The sequence below is a fragment of the Centropristis striata genome, chromosome 22, assembly GCF_030273125.1.
Source record: "Centropristis striata isolate RG_2023a ecotype Rhode Island chromosome 22, C.striata_1.0, whole genome shotgun sequence".
Lineage (NCBI taxonomy): Eukaryota > Metazoa > Chordata > Actinopteri > Perciformes > Serranidae > Centropristis > Centropristis striata.
In genome coordinates, this window is record NC_081538.1 from 3,120,001 (window position 1) to 3,136,792 (window position 16,792).

Here is a 16,792-nt window from a genome sequence, read left to right on the forward strand (position 1 = left end):
ATGCTTAAGAAAAGAGTAGACGCATTGAAAACAGTCTGTGTGTACAAATATAGTATACATACACTGGGAACCTGGATAATATAGAGATCAAGCTGTGATTTAACATGTTTCATCTTGCAACTCAAACCGGTTTGTAGGTTATTGTAGGAACTAATAAAAGACAAACAACACTGGCGGAAGAGCTGAAATATGATCCATTAATGAACTATTTTACTGTTACTTGATTTTTTAAAATCACTTTATGCCACATAATAAGCTACTTTTAGAGAAACTACTGAGATTACTACTGTAATTAATTTTACAGTTTTCCACCGAACATGCAAAACCGCCAGGCTCATAAAATAGTCTCTGTAATAATGATCAAATAATAATACAAAACCACAACACCAGTAAAAATATATATATATTTATATATATTTATTATGCACAATTTTATTTTAGGAATAAATACACGACAAACAACAATGGCGGAATTACTGAAATATATATATACGAATGATCTATGCTTTATATATTATATATTTTTTTTTTCCCCACTTTATGCCACTTAATATATCTCTTTACATTTCAGAGAGAAGTATTGTTCTTACTTTCTCCCACCTAACATACAAAACCTTACTAAGATTTTACTACACACTATAAGCTCATTAAATAACTTATGAGCATCAGAGACCTTCTCTGTAATAATGATCAAATAAAAATGACCAAAACACCAGTAATAATAATAATAATAATAATAATGAAAATAATGAAAATAAAGATGTATATTGTTTTTTGCTGTTTTTGTTTTTGTTTTTTTCTTTTTCTTCTCTTTCTTTTCCTTAATGAAAGAATTCATTGAATAAGCAAACAATTAAAAATGAATATCTTATTTACTTATTTATTTATTCTTTTGGCATTGCCTCTTGTAAAAAATGCATAAATGTGGCAGGATGAATTGAATATGTGATGAAGCTGTTAATATTTGTAACTTCATAACCTGCAATAAAGTAATTTAAAAAAAAAAGAAAATAAAGATGTATATAAGACGCATACTCTTATTTTGGAATACCTTTTGCTCGCGTCGGTTTCATGACTCGTTTTTTCTATTTGCTACTTTAATGAGGTTTGCATATTTAACATTTTGATGCTAGATAACTTTTTCTGCATGGGAGCGCCAGTGTGTTTGTTGTGTCCACCAGGACACGCCCACTGTGAGTGGATTTGCCACAACCTCAGTCACGGAAGGGTTTTTATTGACGGCGCCCACTGCAAGCTCACGGGTGAGTTACATGCATTCCGATCTCTTTAAAAAAAAAAGTATTTATTTCTACTAATAATAGATAAAGCCTCATAAAGCGCTTACTACATCCACTAGTAGCTCTCAGCTCAGGTTTGTCGAGTTGTGTCCTCGAAGTCGTTTGCGGTTAATAAAAGTTTGGAGTTTTAATAATTGTGTCCGTTATGTGGCATTGATTTAACAAGAGGAGACTTTAGTTTATTAAAGTTTACTGCAGTATGTGATATTTTCAAGGCTTCTGTTCTAAATGTCCAAATATGGAAATAACATAACGGTCATGGTTGGTATTTCTCTTGGGACAGACAATGACTGAGGAAACAGCCAGAGGGGACTCAGATGGAGGCTCGGGGCCAGACAAGGGGGCTCCTGAAGCTGGGGTGAAGCCAAGGAGAAAATGGGCCAACAACACAGAGTTCATGCTCTCCATGGCCGGACACATCATGAGCCTGGGGAATATCTGGCGTTTCCCTTTTCTGTTCTACAAGAATGGAGGAGGTGAGTGTTTGCAGGGCCGGTTCTAGCCCATTGGCTGCCCTAGGCGATATTGAGATTTTGCGTTTCATTTTTATTTTTAGAAACTTTGGAACTTTACCAACAACAACTGAATTGAAAATACGAATAAATAAATAAGAAAACACAGATCTTCATCAAATTAAGAATGGCAAAGACTGAAAATAAATAAAATGTAGACATACAAATGCAATAAAAATAAACATAAAAATGAAATTTAAATGTACATTTATATTTTACAGTTGACCTTCTACGACCGTTAGCGTGATCTAGTTCTAGTGTTTTGTGACTTGCAACTGCATCGTCATGACGAGTGACGACACCCATGCACGTATCATATTTTATATAATATAATATTACATTTTCATTCGAAATATGGGTTGGGGCATGTTCATTTAATTCAATGAGGGTTTTATTGCCCATGCTTTTTAAAAAATGTTTCGTTAATCAATGTTGTTAAAACAAAGATGTATGCTTACGGGCGCCACAAGGGGGCGCCCCCTGCCAATTTGGCGCCCTAGGCAGCCGCCTTGGTGGCCTGTAGGAATAACCGGCCCTGAGTGTTTGGATCAGTCTGAGCAGTGAGGCAGACCAGGATCAGCCTTAAGCTGCATTCTACCCACAATTCCAGCAGGGGGCGCTGACGAAGGTTGCAGAAGTATTTTGGTCCATCCATTTCAATAAAAAAAAAATGAGAAAACTTCTCACTGGATTTATTACCGCAGAATTTTTTTTTTTAGATTTTACATTTTCTTTTAAAAAGTCTTCTTCAAGACAATTTGATGTTAACCCTATAAAGCCTGAACCATTAAATAATTGCCAGAAAATTCTTTTTTTTTGTTTATTGAACCTGCTGACAGATCATTTAAAAAAAAATCTACAAACAATAGGCGTATATGATTTTAATTTGTATCACATTTGATACATCAGTTCTTTTTGTGCAATTTGTTGCCCACAGTTTGTTTTTCTTGAACTAACAAGAACATATAAAACCCAACATTTTTAACCTTTTAAGACTTTACTTTCTTTTAACATTTTCCTGCAAAATGCAAAATATTTTTTTCCATATAACACAACATCATACATCTGCTGATATGAAGTTTTCACGCAGCAATGACTGATCCACCAGTGGAACCTGCGTAACATTTTTGCTATATCTTGTATTTTTGTGCAATTTGTTGCTCAGTTTTTTTTTTCTTCAACACATGAAGAAAATAAGGTTTTTCAGGAAAAAAATATCACACTGATGATGTATAGGTCTCAAAAACTTGTGTATCAAATATGATACACTTGGCTTTATAGGGTTAATAGTGTCAATAATGGCCCCATTTAGAAGAAAATAGAAGATTAAGGATCGTATAATTTGGGGCGTGGTTACCTTTGATTGACAGGTCACTAACAAACAGCGGAATTTGTATACACAGCAACGTGTCAATAAAGTTATATAGATATACAGTCATGGAAAAAATATTAGACCACCCTTGTTTTCTCCTTGCTTTCTTGTTCATTTAATGCCTGGTACAACTAAAGGTTCATTTGTTTGGCCAAATATAATGATAACAACAAAAAATAGCTCATACAAGTTTAATTGAAGTGCTGATATCTAGCCGTTTTCAATGGTTTTCTTGATAATGATTTTGGTTATTATCAGCATTAAAATCAACAAGAAATTGAAGAAAACAATGGTCTAATATATATATATATGTGTGTATATATACATATATATATATGTATATATACATATATATGTATATATATATGTATATATATATATACATATATATATGTATATATATGTATATACATATATATATATATATATATATATATATATATATATATATACATACATATATATATATACAATGGGTGATGTCACAGTCACTACGTCCATTATTTATAGTTATAGTTATAGTATATATATATCCTTGTGTTCATAATATTTCCTTGTTTTTTATATCTCATATTGTATTTTATTCTAATTTTGCACGTTGTGACTATTTTTTAACTTTATTCTATTTATTGTATTGGTGTTGGCAATTGGCAATTTCCTGAGGGAACCTTCCCAAAGGGTTAATAAAGTTCTATCTATCTATCTATCTATCTATCTATCTATCTATCTATCTATCTATCGATCTATTGATCTATCTATCTATCTATCTTTATATCTATACAGGCTATGGTTTGGATGCATGGGTCTTTATATGACATAAGTTGACTCTTCTTCATGGGTATCTATATTTGCAGCCGCCTTCCTCCTCCCTTACTTTGTGCTGCTCTTCTTCTGTGGCATCCCTGTGTTCTTCCTGGAGGTTGCACTGGGCCAGTACACCAGTGAGGGCGGGGCGACCGCCTGGAGGAAGATCTGCCCCATGTTCCAGGGTAAAAACAAATTTTTCTAGAGTGACTTAAGAATTAGCTGCAGGAAATGCATGTTTTTCATTCTGCTTTCATGGAAAAAAAAAAAAGCTGTTTGCAGTATGCACTAATGATATCCATACAGTAAGATATTACATTTTCATTTTCTTTTATTAGATCCCCAGAAAGCAAAATAACCACATGAGACATTTTAAATATTATAGATTTGTGTTATTGTTTTTTGATGAAGGTTTAAATTTGATGCAGCTGTTTTTTTACTTCCTCCAAATTCAGGAGTGGTCAAACCTCATCTACCGCTGCCTGGTGCAACACACTTTCAAGCTTGTTTTCCTTTATTATTTACTTTTAAAACAGGCTAAATTTCTCAATTTTGTTGATTTTGATCAGTACAGCTGCTAGGGGTGTGCCATATCGTATCGTTCACAATAATATCGGTATATTTTTTATGGTTAAAAAAAATGCATATCATGATATTGGCAACATTCTTACTTCTTGATGTAGTGGTTAAAGTTGTTTTAATCACAAAAAGCTACTTCCTCCCTGTCGCTAAACACATGCAGCTTTCAAAATAAGAGCATGTGTGTTAAGAGAATCCACCACAGAATTTACAAGAAGACTGTCAAAATAAGATGCCTTAAATAAAACATACAAGAACCTTTATTCTCCTTTACAAAATTTCATTAAAATATGCCCCCGGAACCCCTAAATGGTTATTTTTATTATTTGCTCATATTCAAGAGTCATGAGTAAAAAAATTTGTTTCGCAGCTGTTGAGATTTGCACTTCAAACTACATTTTAGATTTTTAATTATTTAAACAGACAAAAAAAATCATATTTTCTATATCTTTTTAAGTATTTCCTAATATCGTCAAGAATATCGTTATCGCAAAAATAGCCTGCAATATATCATGATATTCTTTTAGGGCCATATCGCCCAGCCCTAACAGCTGCATTGATTAGTTGATTAATAGATTCATTGTTAAGGTAATTTTTCATGCAAAAATGCTGTTTTCAACCTCTCAAATGTGCCTTTCTCTGTTATTATGTCATATTGAAGTTAATTTAATTGGGTTTTGTGATAAAAAATTGTATTAATCTGGGTTTTTTGCAAAGCTTTAATCATATTAAGCAAATGTGTCGCTGCCTGCTGCATGTGGAGATACTGGCTTTGGGTTACATCAGACCAGTGTTTCTGCTAAAGGCTGGCAGGCTTAGATAAGGTTAACTATATATATATAGGTCAGGGGTAGGCAACATGAGGCTCCAGAGCCACAAGTGGCTCTTTGGCCCCTCTCCAGGGGCTCCCTGTTGCTTTGACAAAAAAAAAAATATATATATATAAGGAATTTGTCTACAATTTAATCCATATCATTGTAGTGATTCTTACATTATCCAATTGTAAAATATGTACCCTATAGACAGGAAAAAATATATATTTTAGAGCAGTAGTTCTCAACCTTTTTGAGTCGCGACCCCCAATTTAACATGCATGTTGTCCACAACCCCCGCTCACTGAACACAATCTCACACGCACCGTTCAGATCACCCAAAAAAGAAACAAAATGACCAAAAACAGGAAACAAAATGACCAAAAAAGACACAAAATGACCAGAAAAGACAGTAAATGACCAAAAAAGACACAAAAAAAGACACAAAATGACAAAAAAAAGACACAAAATTACCAAAAAAGGCACAAATTGACGACAAAATGATCAAAAAACGACATTAATTGACCAAAAACACATTCACACATGAACACTTTAACACAGTGGAGACAGAGCTGACTTCCAAAATGATTTGGCGACCCCAAGAAATCATCGCACCGTTCAGATCACCCAAAAAAGAAACAAAATGACCAAAAACAGGAAACAAAATGACCAAAAAAGACACAAAATGACCAGAAAAGACAGTAAATGACCAAAAAAGGAAACAAAATGACCAAAAAAGACACAAAATGACAAAAAAAAGACACAAAAGACCAAAAAAAGACACAAAATTACCAAAAAAGGCACAAATTGACGACAAAATGATCAAAAAAAGACATTAATTGACCAAAAACACATTAACACATGAACACTTTAACACAGTGGAGACAGAGCTGACTTCCAAAATGATTTGGCGACCCCCAGAAATCATCTCGCGACCCCAATTGGGGTCCCGACCCCAAGGTTGAGAATAGCTGAAATGTACATCATAGCCTATGACCGTCTGGCTCTTCGCCCTATACATTTTTGCCGAAACTAGCTACAACAGAAAAGACAGATTTGGTAAAAACATTAACTGCCAGTACTTCACACTGAGTGATTTGCTTGATTTGCAGTGAGAAATTTGCAAAATATGTTCATTATAAGGCTCAAAGATGCGGCTCCAGAGGGACTTTTCTTTCGTTTTTTTGGTCAAAAATGGCTCTTTTCATGGAAAAGGTTGCCGGAGTCAGACATGAGTCAGACATGAGTCAGACGTATTTCTGCTGACCATACCTTTGACTTTGGGGAACTGAGAATAACAGCATCTGTGTCAGACAGGTCAGCTAGACCAGTAGTTCTCGGAGTCGCGACCCCCAATTTAACATGCATGTTGTCTGTGACCCCCGCTCATTGAACAGAATGTCACACGCACAGTTCAGATCATACAAACTCAATTGATTCGACGAATTTTGGACAAATAATGAAGCAGACAACAACTTAAACATCTCTCTGACCAAAATGACCAAATATTACATAATATTAAGCAAAAAAAGGACTCAAATTGATCACAAAATGACAAAATTTTTTCCAAAAAAGACACAAAATGGCCAAAAAAGACACAAAATGGCCCTAGAAAGAAAAAATGACCAAAAAAGACTTAAAATGACAAAAAAAGACATAAAATGACCAAAAAAGGAAACAAAATTACCAAAAAAGACACAAATTGACCACAAAATTATCAAAAAAAGACATAAAATGACCAAAAAAAGACACCAAATGACCAAAAAAGACAGAAAATGGCCCTTAAAAGGAAACAAAATGACACAAAATGGCCCTAAAAAAACACAAAATGGCCCTAAAAAGAAACAAAATGACCAAAAAGACTAAAACACATGAACACTTTAACACAGTGGAGACAGACTTTTTTAGTCATTTTGTGTCTTTTTTTTGTCATTTTGTGTCTTTTTTTGGTCATTTTGTTTCCTTTTTTGGTCATTTTATGGCTTTTTTTTGTCATTCTGTGTCTTTTTTTGGTCATATTGTGTCTTTTTTTGCTTCATTTTATGTCATTTTCATTGGTCATTTTGGTCAGAGAGATGTTTTAGTTGTTGTCTGCTTCATTATTTGTCCAAAATCCGTTGTATCAACTGAGTTTGTATGATCTGAACTGTGAGATTCTGTTCAGTGAGCGGGGGTCCCTGACAACATGCATGTTAAATTGGGGGTCGCGACTCAAAAAGGTTGAGAACTTACTGCTCTAGAGAGATTAATGGATAAAGAAAATGATAAACAGCAGCCAGAATCTTTTACTAACTGTGAAAACTTTCTGTGTCCAACAGGGGTGGGGATTGCGTCCCAAGTGGTTGTAGGCTATCTAAACATCTACTACATCGTGATATTGGCTTGGACTATCCTCTACCTGTTTTACTCCTTTTACAGCGTGTTGCCCTGGTCCTCCTTTTACAGCGTGTTGCCCTGGTCCACATGTGAAAACCATTGGAACACTGGTGAGCCACGCTTTGCCACAAATCAGAGCCAGCTTGTCTAAACACGTCTGTATTTGTGTCACACAGACTTGAAAGAAAGAACAAGAAAGATCACATTTTTTAATATTCTGAAGCAGGCAACACCCATCTGACCTTCATCTCTCTTTCCTTAATCTCTTAAGAACAATGTCACAGTCGTCTCAGCGACTACGCCAACCCTCATTTGTTCCAGCCGGGCTCCAACTGGTCCTTCCTAAACAACATCACCTCACCTGATCTCGACGTTTATAATGTTGATAATTTCACTTAGTAAGTTTTTTTGTTTTTTTTTCAACAATATATTTATTAGAGTTTTTACATAGATATACAAAGTACATAGACAAACATATAGTCCGGCGGCTTAGGACCAGATTTGGGAAGAAAGGGGACACGTTGGACAAAAGCACCATATTTTTTCCACATTCTCTCTGTCACTATAGGTTTCAATTTTTGATAGGAGCGACTTCATCAAGATTGCAGATCAGAGATGGCAGCCATATAAAATCTATGAGAACCAATATATCTTCTAAACCACTTAGAAGATCAATCTAGGTGTCAAAATCTACATTTTCTGGGTCAAAGAATAATTTAAAGCTACTGAGAATATCACTAGATGATCAAATAGATATGTTCATTTTGGCCATGTATTTACATAATTATTAGATTCCAAACATTTTCAGCTCAGGATTCTCTGCTGCAGCACTTGAAGCGAGTTGCCTACCAGTCTGGGTGAAAATGAACATTTCTATTTGATCAAATAATCATTTAGTGATATTCTCAACAGCTTTAAATGATTTCTTGACCCAGAAAATGTAGATTTTAACACCAAGATTGACCTTCTGAGTGGCTTGGAAGATGTATTGGTTCTCATAGACTTTATATGGGTACCATCTCGGATCGGCCATCTTGATGAAGTGGCTCCTACCAAAAATTGAAACCTATGATGATAGAGAGCAAGTGGAAAAAATTTGGTGCTTTTGTCCAGCGTGTCCCCTTTATTTAGCTAAGCCGCCTGACTAATATTCAAATGCTATACAAACATTGGGTACATTCAATAAGAGCATTTGAGTCCATGAGAGTTCGTACAGATGATATAAAGCAATCTTCAGGATGCAGCATATGATTGTGGTCCTGTACAGGGAAAAATTATGCTGTCCCTGTTTCACACAGTACATCAGATAAATCTTTGTTCTTAATATACTGGATGTAGCACCCCCATATCTTCTGAAATATTTCTTGTTTATCTTTTAGAGTATATGTAATTTTTTCTAATGGTAAACATAAAGACATTTCTTTGAACCAATGCGTAATACTTGGTTTGCCAATATTTTTCCACGTTAGAGCTATCACTCTCTTTGCTTGTAGTATTCCCATATTTATGAACATTTTTTCAGAGCCATTTATGTTATGTCCTACAGGATATAAGCCCAGTAGGAAAAATTTGGGTTCCCTCACTAGTCTAATTGATAAAATCTCCTGTAAAAAGACACAAAATGGCCCTAAAAAGAAAAAATGACCAAAAAAGACTTAAAATGACAAAAAAAGACATAAAATGACCAAAACAAAATGACCATAAAAGACACAAATTGACCACAAAATTATCAAAAAAAGACACAAAATGACCAAAAAAAGACACCAAATGACCAAAAAAGACACAAAATAGCCCTAAAAAGAAACAAAATGACCAAAAAAGGCACAAAATGACTGAAAAAAGACATAAAATGACCCCAAAAAAAGGAAACAAAATGACACAAAATGGCCCAAAAAAAAACACAAAATGGCCCTAAAAAGAAACAAAATTACCAAAAAAGACACAAAATGACCAAAAAAGACATGAAATGACCAAACGTTTAGAGTATATGTAATTTTTTCTAATGGTAAACATAAAGACATTTCTTTGAACCAATGCGTAATACTTGGTTTGCCAATATTTTTCCACGTTAGAGCTATCACTCTCTTTGCTTGTAGTATTCCCATATTTATGAACATTTTTTCAGAGCCATTTATGTTATGTCCTACAGGATATAAGCCCAGTAGGAAAAATGTGGGTTCCCTCACTAGTCTAATTGATAAAATCTCCTGTATTATTACTCTAACCTCTTCCCAAAATTCCTTTATTTTTGGACATGACCATATACAGTGGAATGTGCCCTTATCTTCTCCACATCTCACTTAGTAAGTTTAATCTTTATTGGAATGTATCATTTTGGGACACGTACTTCATCACATTGATGAGATGCATAAAAAAGAATGATTACAAATATGGGATTGTTAGTCTTGGCTTCCCCAGATGGAGCAGCCTTGGGGCACACCCATGCTTTTGTGTCCCTAGAGCAGGAGGTTCTTACTGGGGTTGCAAAGGGCTGGAAAATATCCAGAAGCTTTCCATGGGAAGTTAAGCTGGGGAATTTTGGAAATATTAAAATTTGAAAAAAAAACATGACATTTCAACAGAATTATTTGTAAGCAGAACTTTGTCAAGTTTTAATTATTTTATTTGGTAACACTTTACAATAACCAACTAAAATAATGTTTATAGATGGTTTATAAACCAATTATTAACATTAACAAAGTGCTATACATATTTAATCTTAAAAAAATGTCAACCAATTTCTTAAAGTTATATGAATCATTTCAAAAATCATTAATATACTTAATATGGTGTTAAAAATGTTAAAATGAGTACAACTAAAACTATTAATTATAATTTAATAGTTTGTTAATGGTAAAGCAACTATAAACTTACATTAATATACCATCTATTAGCCATTCATAAATGATTTAGTTAGTTAAACATTAATAAATGATGTATTCACCATTCTAAATGGCCTATATACAGTTTATAAATGATGATTAAACATTAATAAACTATCTGTTTACCATTTATAAATGATGGTTATTGTAAAGTGTTACCTTTTATTTAACAAGCAATTAATTAATTGAACAACAAAAACATGAATGTTGAGTTAAATACTTTACAATAACCATCATTTATAAATGGTAAACAGATAGTTTATTAATGTTCAATCATCATTTATAAACCGTATATAGGCCATTTAGAATGATAAATACATAATTTATTAATGTTAAACTAATTACATAATGTATAAATGGCTAATAGATGGTTTATTAATGTAAGTTTTAGTTACTTTACCATTAACAAGCAATTAAATTATAATTAATAGTTTATTAATAGTCTTAGTTGCACTCATTTTAACATTTTATCACCATATTAAGGATGTTAATGATTTTGAAATGAATCATATACCTTTAAGAAATTGGTTGAAAAAACATTTAAAGATTAAATATGTGTATAGCACTTTGAAAATGGTTAATAATTGGTTTATAAACCATCTATAAACATTATTTAGTTGGTTATTTTAAAGTGTTACCAATATAACTCATCACTCCCCAAACCGACCCCACCCATTCATAAGTAAAATGACCCCTCCCCCCTCCAAAAATCCCCCAAAGTCCCATTCAAAAAGAAAAAAAAGAAAAGCAAAGTGCCCCTCTCCCTCCAAAAAAAGGCCCATTCACATGTGAATGTTGGGTTGAACAAGTGGTGGAGGAATGCACAGTGCATGTAGGGGGCGTGGCCTCAGCAGCCCTGCAGTAAGCAGTGTGCTGTGCATGTGATTAGCCCCTTTCATAGCGCCGTTTCTCGCTGGGACATTTACGTCCCCACTATGACCGCGGCAGAAGCAGGATGCCGGGATCAAATGATCCCACCAGTTTTCCGCCTCCACAGGTTGTTACAGTTGTGGAAAACTGGTGGGACTGTTGGAAGCGGGACCACGATGTGCAGCACTGCTGCTGCTCTGTCGCACGTCACTATCATATTCGGAACCTGTGCTGTGTTCCAATACCCATACTTCCATGAGTACACTTAAACGCAGTACACTATCCGCACTTACTAAGTATGCAGATTTCAGCAGGTGAGTGTTGTTCCAAATCTAATACTCCGTGGTGCACTTACTGGAAATGACGCTTGCGATGGCCGCCGCGGTTCGTCACCCGCGAAAAACTACCGGCTTTGAATTGCGAAAAAATTACCCTTTGTGTTGTTTAATCTTTACTTCTACAATCCGGCAATATGGCTCCATTAACGCAGCAAATGTGGAGAATGCGCCGGCGGCGTCGGCCGCCATTACAAACATTTTTTTCGAGCTGAGCGGCTCTGCCTGGCTCCGCCTCTTCCGTTACGTAGACAAGATGGCGGCCATTGAGTGCGTATAGTGTACAGCGTTCCACACTCAACGTTTTGACCGTTATGAGTGCAACATCCGGGTCCTTTAGGTACACTTCTTTTCGCCGCAATCGGAATCGGAACACCCTGCGTACTCAAACTAAGTATAGTAAGTACGGGAAGTATGGGGATTGGAACACAGCACTGGTCTCACAGGAATCCGTGAAATAGCCACGAATTCGCTTAACTCAAAATCCGTGGAATAGCCACGGAATCACTCAAATTTCCATGAAACTGACACGGATTTCGCTACAATGCAAGTTAATGACAGTCATATCCCGTGGCTATTCCATGGATATTTGTTCCTATTGGTTTGTTCCAAGTCACGTGACTTTCAAGGTTCCAGCAGTCAGAACAAAAAACATGCCGGACAGTTCTCTCATTTTTAGTGAAAAAAAATCAATATTTTGACTTAGTTTCTGCATAAAAATGGATTTTGATCACATTTCTAGCGAGAAATATATGTTTTATTTTCTTAATATTCACTCAGTGAATGTACATAATCACTTTGTATGTTGGAATAGCCACGGGATATGACTGGCATTAACTTGCATTGTAGCCAAATCCGTGTCAGTTTCACGGAAATTTGAGTGATTCCGTGGCTATTCCATGGATTTTGAGTTAAGCAAATCCGTGGCTATTTCACGGATTCCTGTGAGACCATGTTGCATACCCGCCCACCTTGTTCTGCGACACCAGACTGCACTATGAAAGGGCACGGATATCACGCCTTTGCAGGATCACTATGAACGCACTAAGGCAAAAAGCCGGCACAGATCTTTCCGGCAATCTAGCAGGACATTTGCGAGGCCGCACTATGAAAGGGGCTAGTGAGGAATAGCATAGATTTTCAAGTGTACTTGCATGAAATCTTGTTTTTTTGGTTGAGATTATGCTAAAATATATTTTCCCCAACTATATTTAAATACCATGTAAAGGGCCAAGCTTCAATTAAGTAATTTCCCTGTTTATTTCAGTTTATTTGCATAAAATTCAGTTAATTCCCATAAATACCCATTCATTGCCATGGAAAGTTTCCAACTTTAAAAATTCCCGGAATTTTGCAACCCTACTTTTTACATCTGTTTTTGTCATAAAAACAATATTTTACTTCAATGGGATGGTTTGAGGATGAAAACTATAACCAATAAATCACCTATCAAGCCTATTTAAAGTGATTGAAAACAAGTTGGCTGTCAAATGGTAGAAAAATGCCACATTTAAATAATTGTTCGACATTTTAGGAGATACACTAATTTGCTGTCCCGCAGCCTGTTAGCTTAGCTTAGCATAAAGACTGTAAACAGGTTAAACAGTTAGCTTGGCTCTGATTGAAGGGAGTAAAAAATAATGATCTAAAAAACTGTGATATTAACATCCCTTTAAACATATTAATTAGTTATCTATATGACAGGATATTGTTTTTAATACTTTAATGCAGGAGTTAATATTTGTTTGCATATCATGTTCTTCATACTTATAGTATTCCTGATGTTTTATAGTAATTATAGACTTCGAATTAACAAAAAGGTAAATAAGTATATATATATATTTGCATTGTTAATGCAATCCCATAAATACACACCTACATATATACATACATTTTCCTACATAATAGGGAAGAAAATAGATAAGGATACTGTTTCATAAATATAATTGCGCTGACTGATAATTTTTGTTTAGAATTATTGGATTTCAACCACTTTACCTAACTGCCTGTGTTGTTATATTTTCAGTGATCATGACTTTTTCTCAGGAAAATCACCGGAAGAGGAGTTCTGGAAGTAAGAAACACACACTCACACACTTATCTTTTTAAAACCTGGAAGAAAAAAAACTTCCACAGTGTCCGTGTCTGTGGGTGGAACATTCCTCAGCAATAACTTCGCTTCGCAGATGTCAAATGGCCACCTTAACCCTCCCGTCGTCCTTCCGGGTCAAACTGACCCAATCTGTTTTGACTATTCCTTCTTTCCTCCCTCCTCCTGCCTTCCTCTCTTCTTCCCTCCTTCCTTCTTTCCTCCCTTCTCTATCCTCCTTCCTTCTTTCCTTCCCTCGCCCCTCCTTTCTTTCTTTCCTTCCTTTCCTCCCTCCTTCCCTTCTTTTCTTTCCTCCTTCCGCTATCTCCTTTCCTTTCTCTCTTCTTTCCTTCCTCCTGATTTCCTCTCCTTTCCTCCTTCCTTCCATCCTTCTTTCATCCCTCCCGCCTCCATCCCTTCCTCTATCCTCCTTCCTTCTTCCCTTCCCTCGCCCCCCTTTCCTTCCCTCCTTTCTTTCCTTCCTCCTTCCTTTCTGCCCTCTTTCCTTCCTGCCTCCCTCCTTTTCTCCCTCCTTCCTCCTTTATTTTTTCCTTCCTTTCTTCCCCTCCTCCCCTTTCTTTCCTCCATCCTCCTTCCTTTCTCTCTCCTTTCCATTCTTTCTCCTTTTCCTCCTCTCTTCTTTCCTTCCTCCATCCTTCTTTCTTTCCTTCCTTCTTTCCTCCATCCTTTTTTACTTCCCTTTGCGTCCTTCCCTCTTCTTCCTTCCTTGACCCGAGGACGACAGGAGGGTTAAGCAAACATGATTTGCGTGGGAAAAAGAAACCCCCCCATTTTTTTCACATTTGCAGATAGTTTGAAACATGGCAGCTGCTGCAGCTCCTCACATGACAATCTCCTGATTTGCTGTGAGAACAGATATTGGGAAATCAAATGCACTCCACGATGAGAACAGTATGTGCTGTTTTCCCTGCAGCGAACTACAACATAAACTGAAAACATCCAAAGTAATCCAAGGCAGATCTTGACATCTGTATTTATGATGCAGCTGTTTGGTCTCATTAAGTGTGTTTGAACGTGATGCCACTCTGAAAGGAAATATGGCTTTCAACTGTTTTGTGACGCATTTGTAGCAGCGTGTGTTTATTTGCAGTGAGGAAAAAGCTTTGGTAACAAGTGTTTGTTTGCATTGCACATCTGTGCATCCATCATTCTGCTTGATATGAGGATGCAACTCTTCACATGTCTGATCTTATTTGTTATCCTTATTTGTTTCATAGCATTTTTATACTGTATATTCATATTTATTCTGCACTGGAATTCTATTCTATTCTACTCCTTAACCCTCTATGGTACAGTGTTGCCCTTAGGCAACGTTCCCATTTTTGGCCTGTCAAATTTCTACAATGCATGTTTTTGAGTGATGCGATACTTTAAAAAAGAGGGAAGAGTATAGGGAACCAATAGCAATGCTTTAATTTGTCACATGACCTCCAGGAGGCCATATTTAAACCCTATTTTGCAGACTTTTGCAGGAAACAGCTTTGCCATTTTGTGCCACAAAAAATCACTCAAAATGTAATTTTCTGGCCCTTTTCCATCTGGAAAAAAATATATTCCTACTTATAGGTGTGCAAACCTTCATTTTTGGTAGTTTCATACACTTAGACTGTTCAAGACATTCATTTGAATGGGTCGTTGATTCAATGGTACAAGAAAACGGTTTAAAAAGTTCCTTTTATAATGTTTTGAATTGTAAAATGTTATGTATTGTACCCTGTTGATATTTATTAAATAAATGATGTTAAAATTAATTTTACTTGTGCACCATTATGGTACAATGTGGCCTACGGGCAACAAACCCCAAAAACTTCCAAAAAAAAAAAAGAATTATACAATTTCTTCAGATTTTGTTTATTTAGTCTATTTTAAGACAAAAAAACAATCCAAACATTTTTTCCTAACTGGCATCATAATGCGTACCATAGAGGGTTAATACATACTCCTTCTTTAGACACTTTATTTTTTATTGTATTTTATTGTATTTTTATATTTTATTGCTTGAAGTATGCCTAGGTTGTTCTTTTTATTTAATTATGTTGTCATTGTCTCTGTGTGTAATGCTGCTGCTACACTGTAATTTCCCAGCTTGGGATAAATAAAGTCTATCTATCTATCTATCTATCTATCTATCTATCTATCTATCTATCTATCTATCTATCTATCTATCTATCTATCTATCTATCTATCTATCTATCTATCTATCTATCTATCTATCTATCTATCTATCTATCTATCTATCTATCTATCTATCTATCTATCTATCTATCTATCTATCTATCTCCCCACAGTCGGCGTGTGTTAAGAGCATCAGATCGCCCGTTCGTCGGTAACATAAACTGGGACCTGGCTTTGTGTCTCCTGATTGCCTGGGTTTTGTGTTACCTCTGCGTCTTTAAGGGAATCAAATACATGGGAAAGGTGAGTGCACACATATAGCATTTTTTATATGCATTTTGAATTGTGACACCCTAAACACTAGGAATGGGCGTTTGGAAGAAACCTGCCAACTCTATAACGTTAACGATCAATTTTGTGTATTTATTTTTATTGTTTTCATAACAGAAATACACTACCGGTCAAAAGTTTTAGAACACCCCAATTTTTCCAGTTTTTTATTGAAATTCAAGCAGTTCAAGTCAAATGAACAGCTTGAAAGGGTACAAAGGTAAGTGGTGAACTGCCAGAGGTAAATAAAAAAAGGTAAGCTTAACCAAAACTGGAAAATAATGTACATTTCAGAATTATACAAGTAGGCCTTTTTCAGAGAACAAGAAATGGGTTAACAACTTAACTGTATGGAGTCTTGGGCTATTTTGTCCATTTTTGAATTCTTTTCATGTCT

General features: G+C 35.4%; 1 protein-coding gene across 1 annotated transcript in view; it reads left to right on the forward strand.

Annotated features, from left to right (window-relative positions):
• Positions 1-16,792, forward strand: part of LOC131960257 (sodium- and chloride-dependent betaine transporter-like) — a 34,406-nt gene that overhangs the window by 1,400 nt on the left and 16,214 nt on the right. Inside the window, exons 2-8 of the mRNA XM_059325428.1 lie at positions 1,134-1,262; positions 1,582-1,774; positions 4,037-4,171; positions 7,696-7,863; positions 8,025-8,151; positions 13,867-13,914; positions 16,239-16,368. Of these exons, the coding sequence (XP_059181411.1) occupies positions 1,585-1,774; positions 4,037-4,171; positions 7,696-7,863; positions 8,025-8,151; positions 13,867-13,914; positions 16,239-16,368 (798 nt within the window). The 5' untranslated portion in view covers positions 1,134-1,262; positions 1,582-1,584. The remainder of the gene's footprint in view (positions 1-1,133; positions 1,263-1,581; positions 1,775-4,036; positions 4,172-7,695; positions 7,864-8,024; positions 8,152-13,866; positions 13,915-16,238; positions 16,369-16,792) is intronic.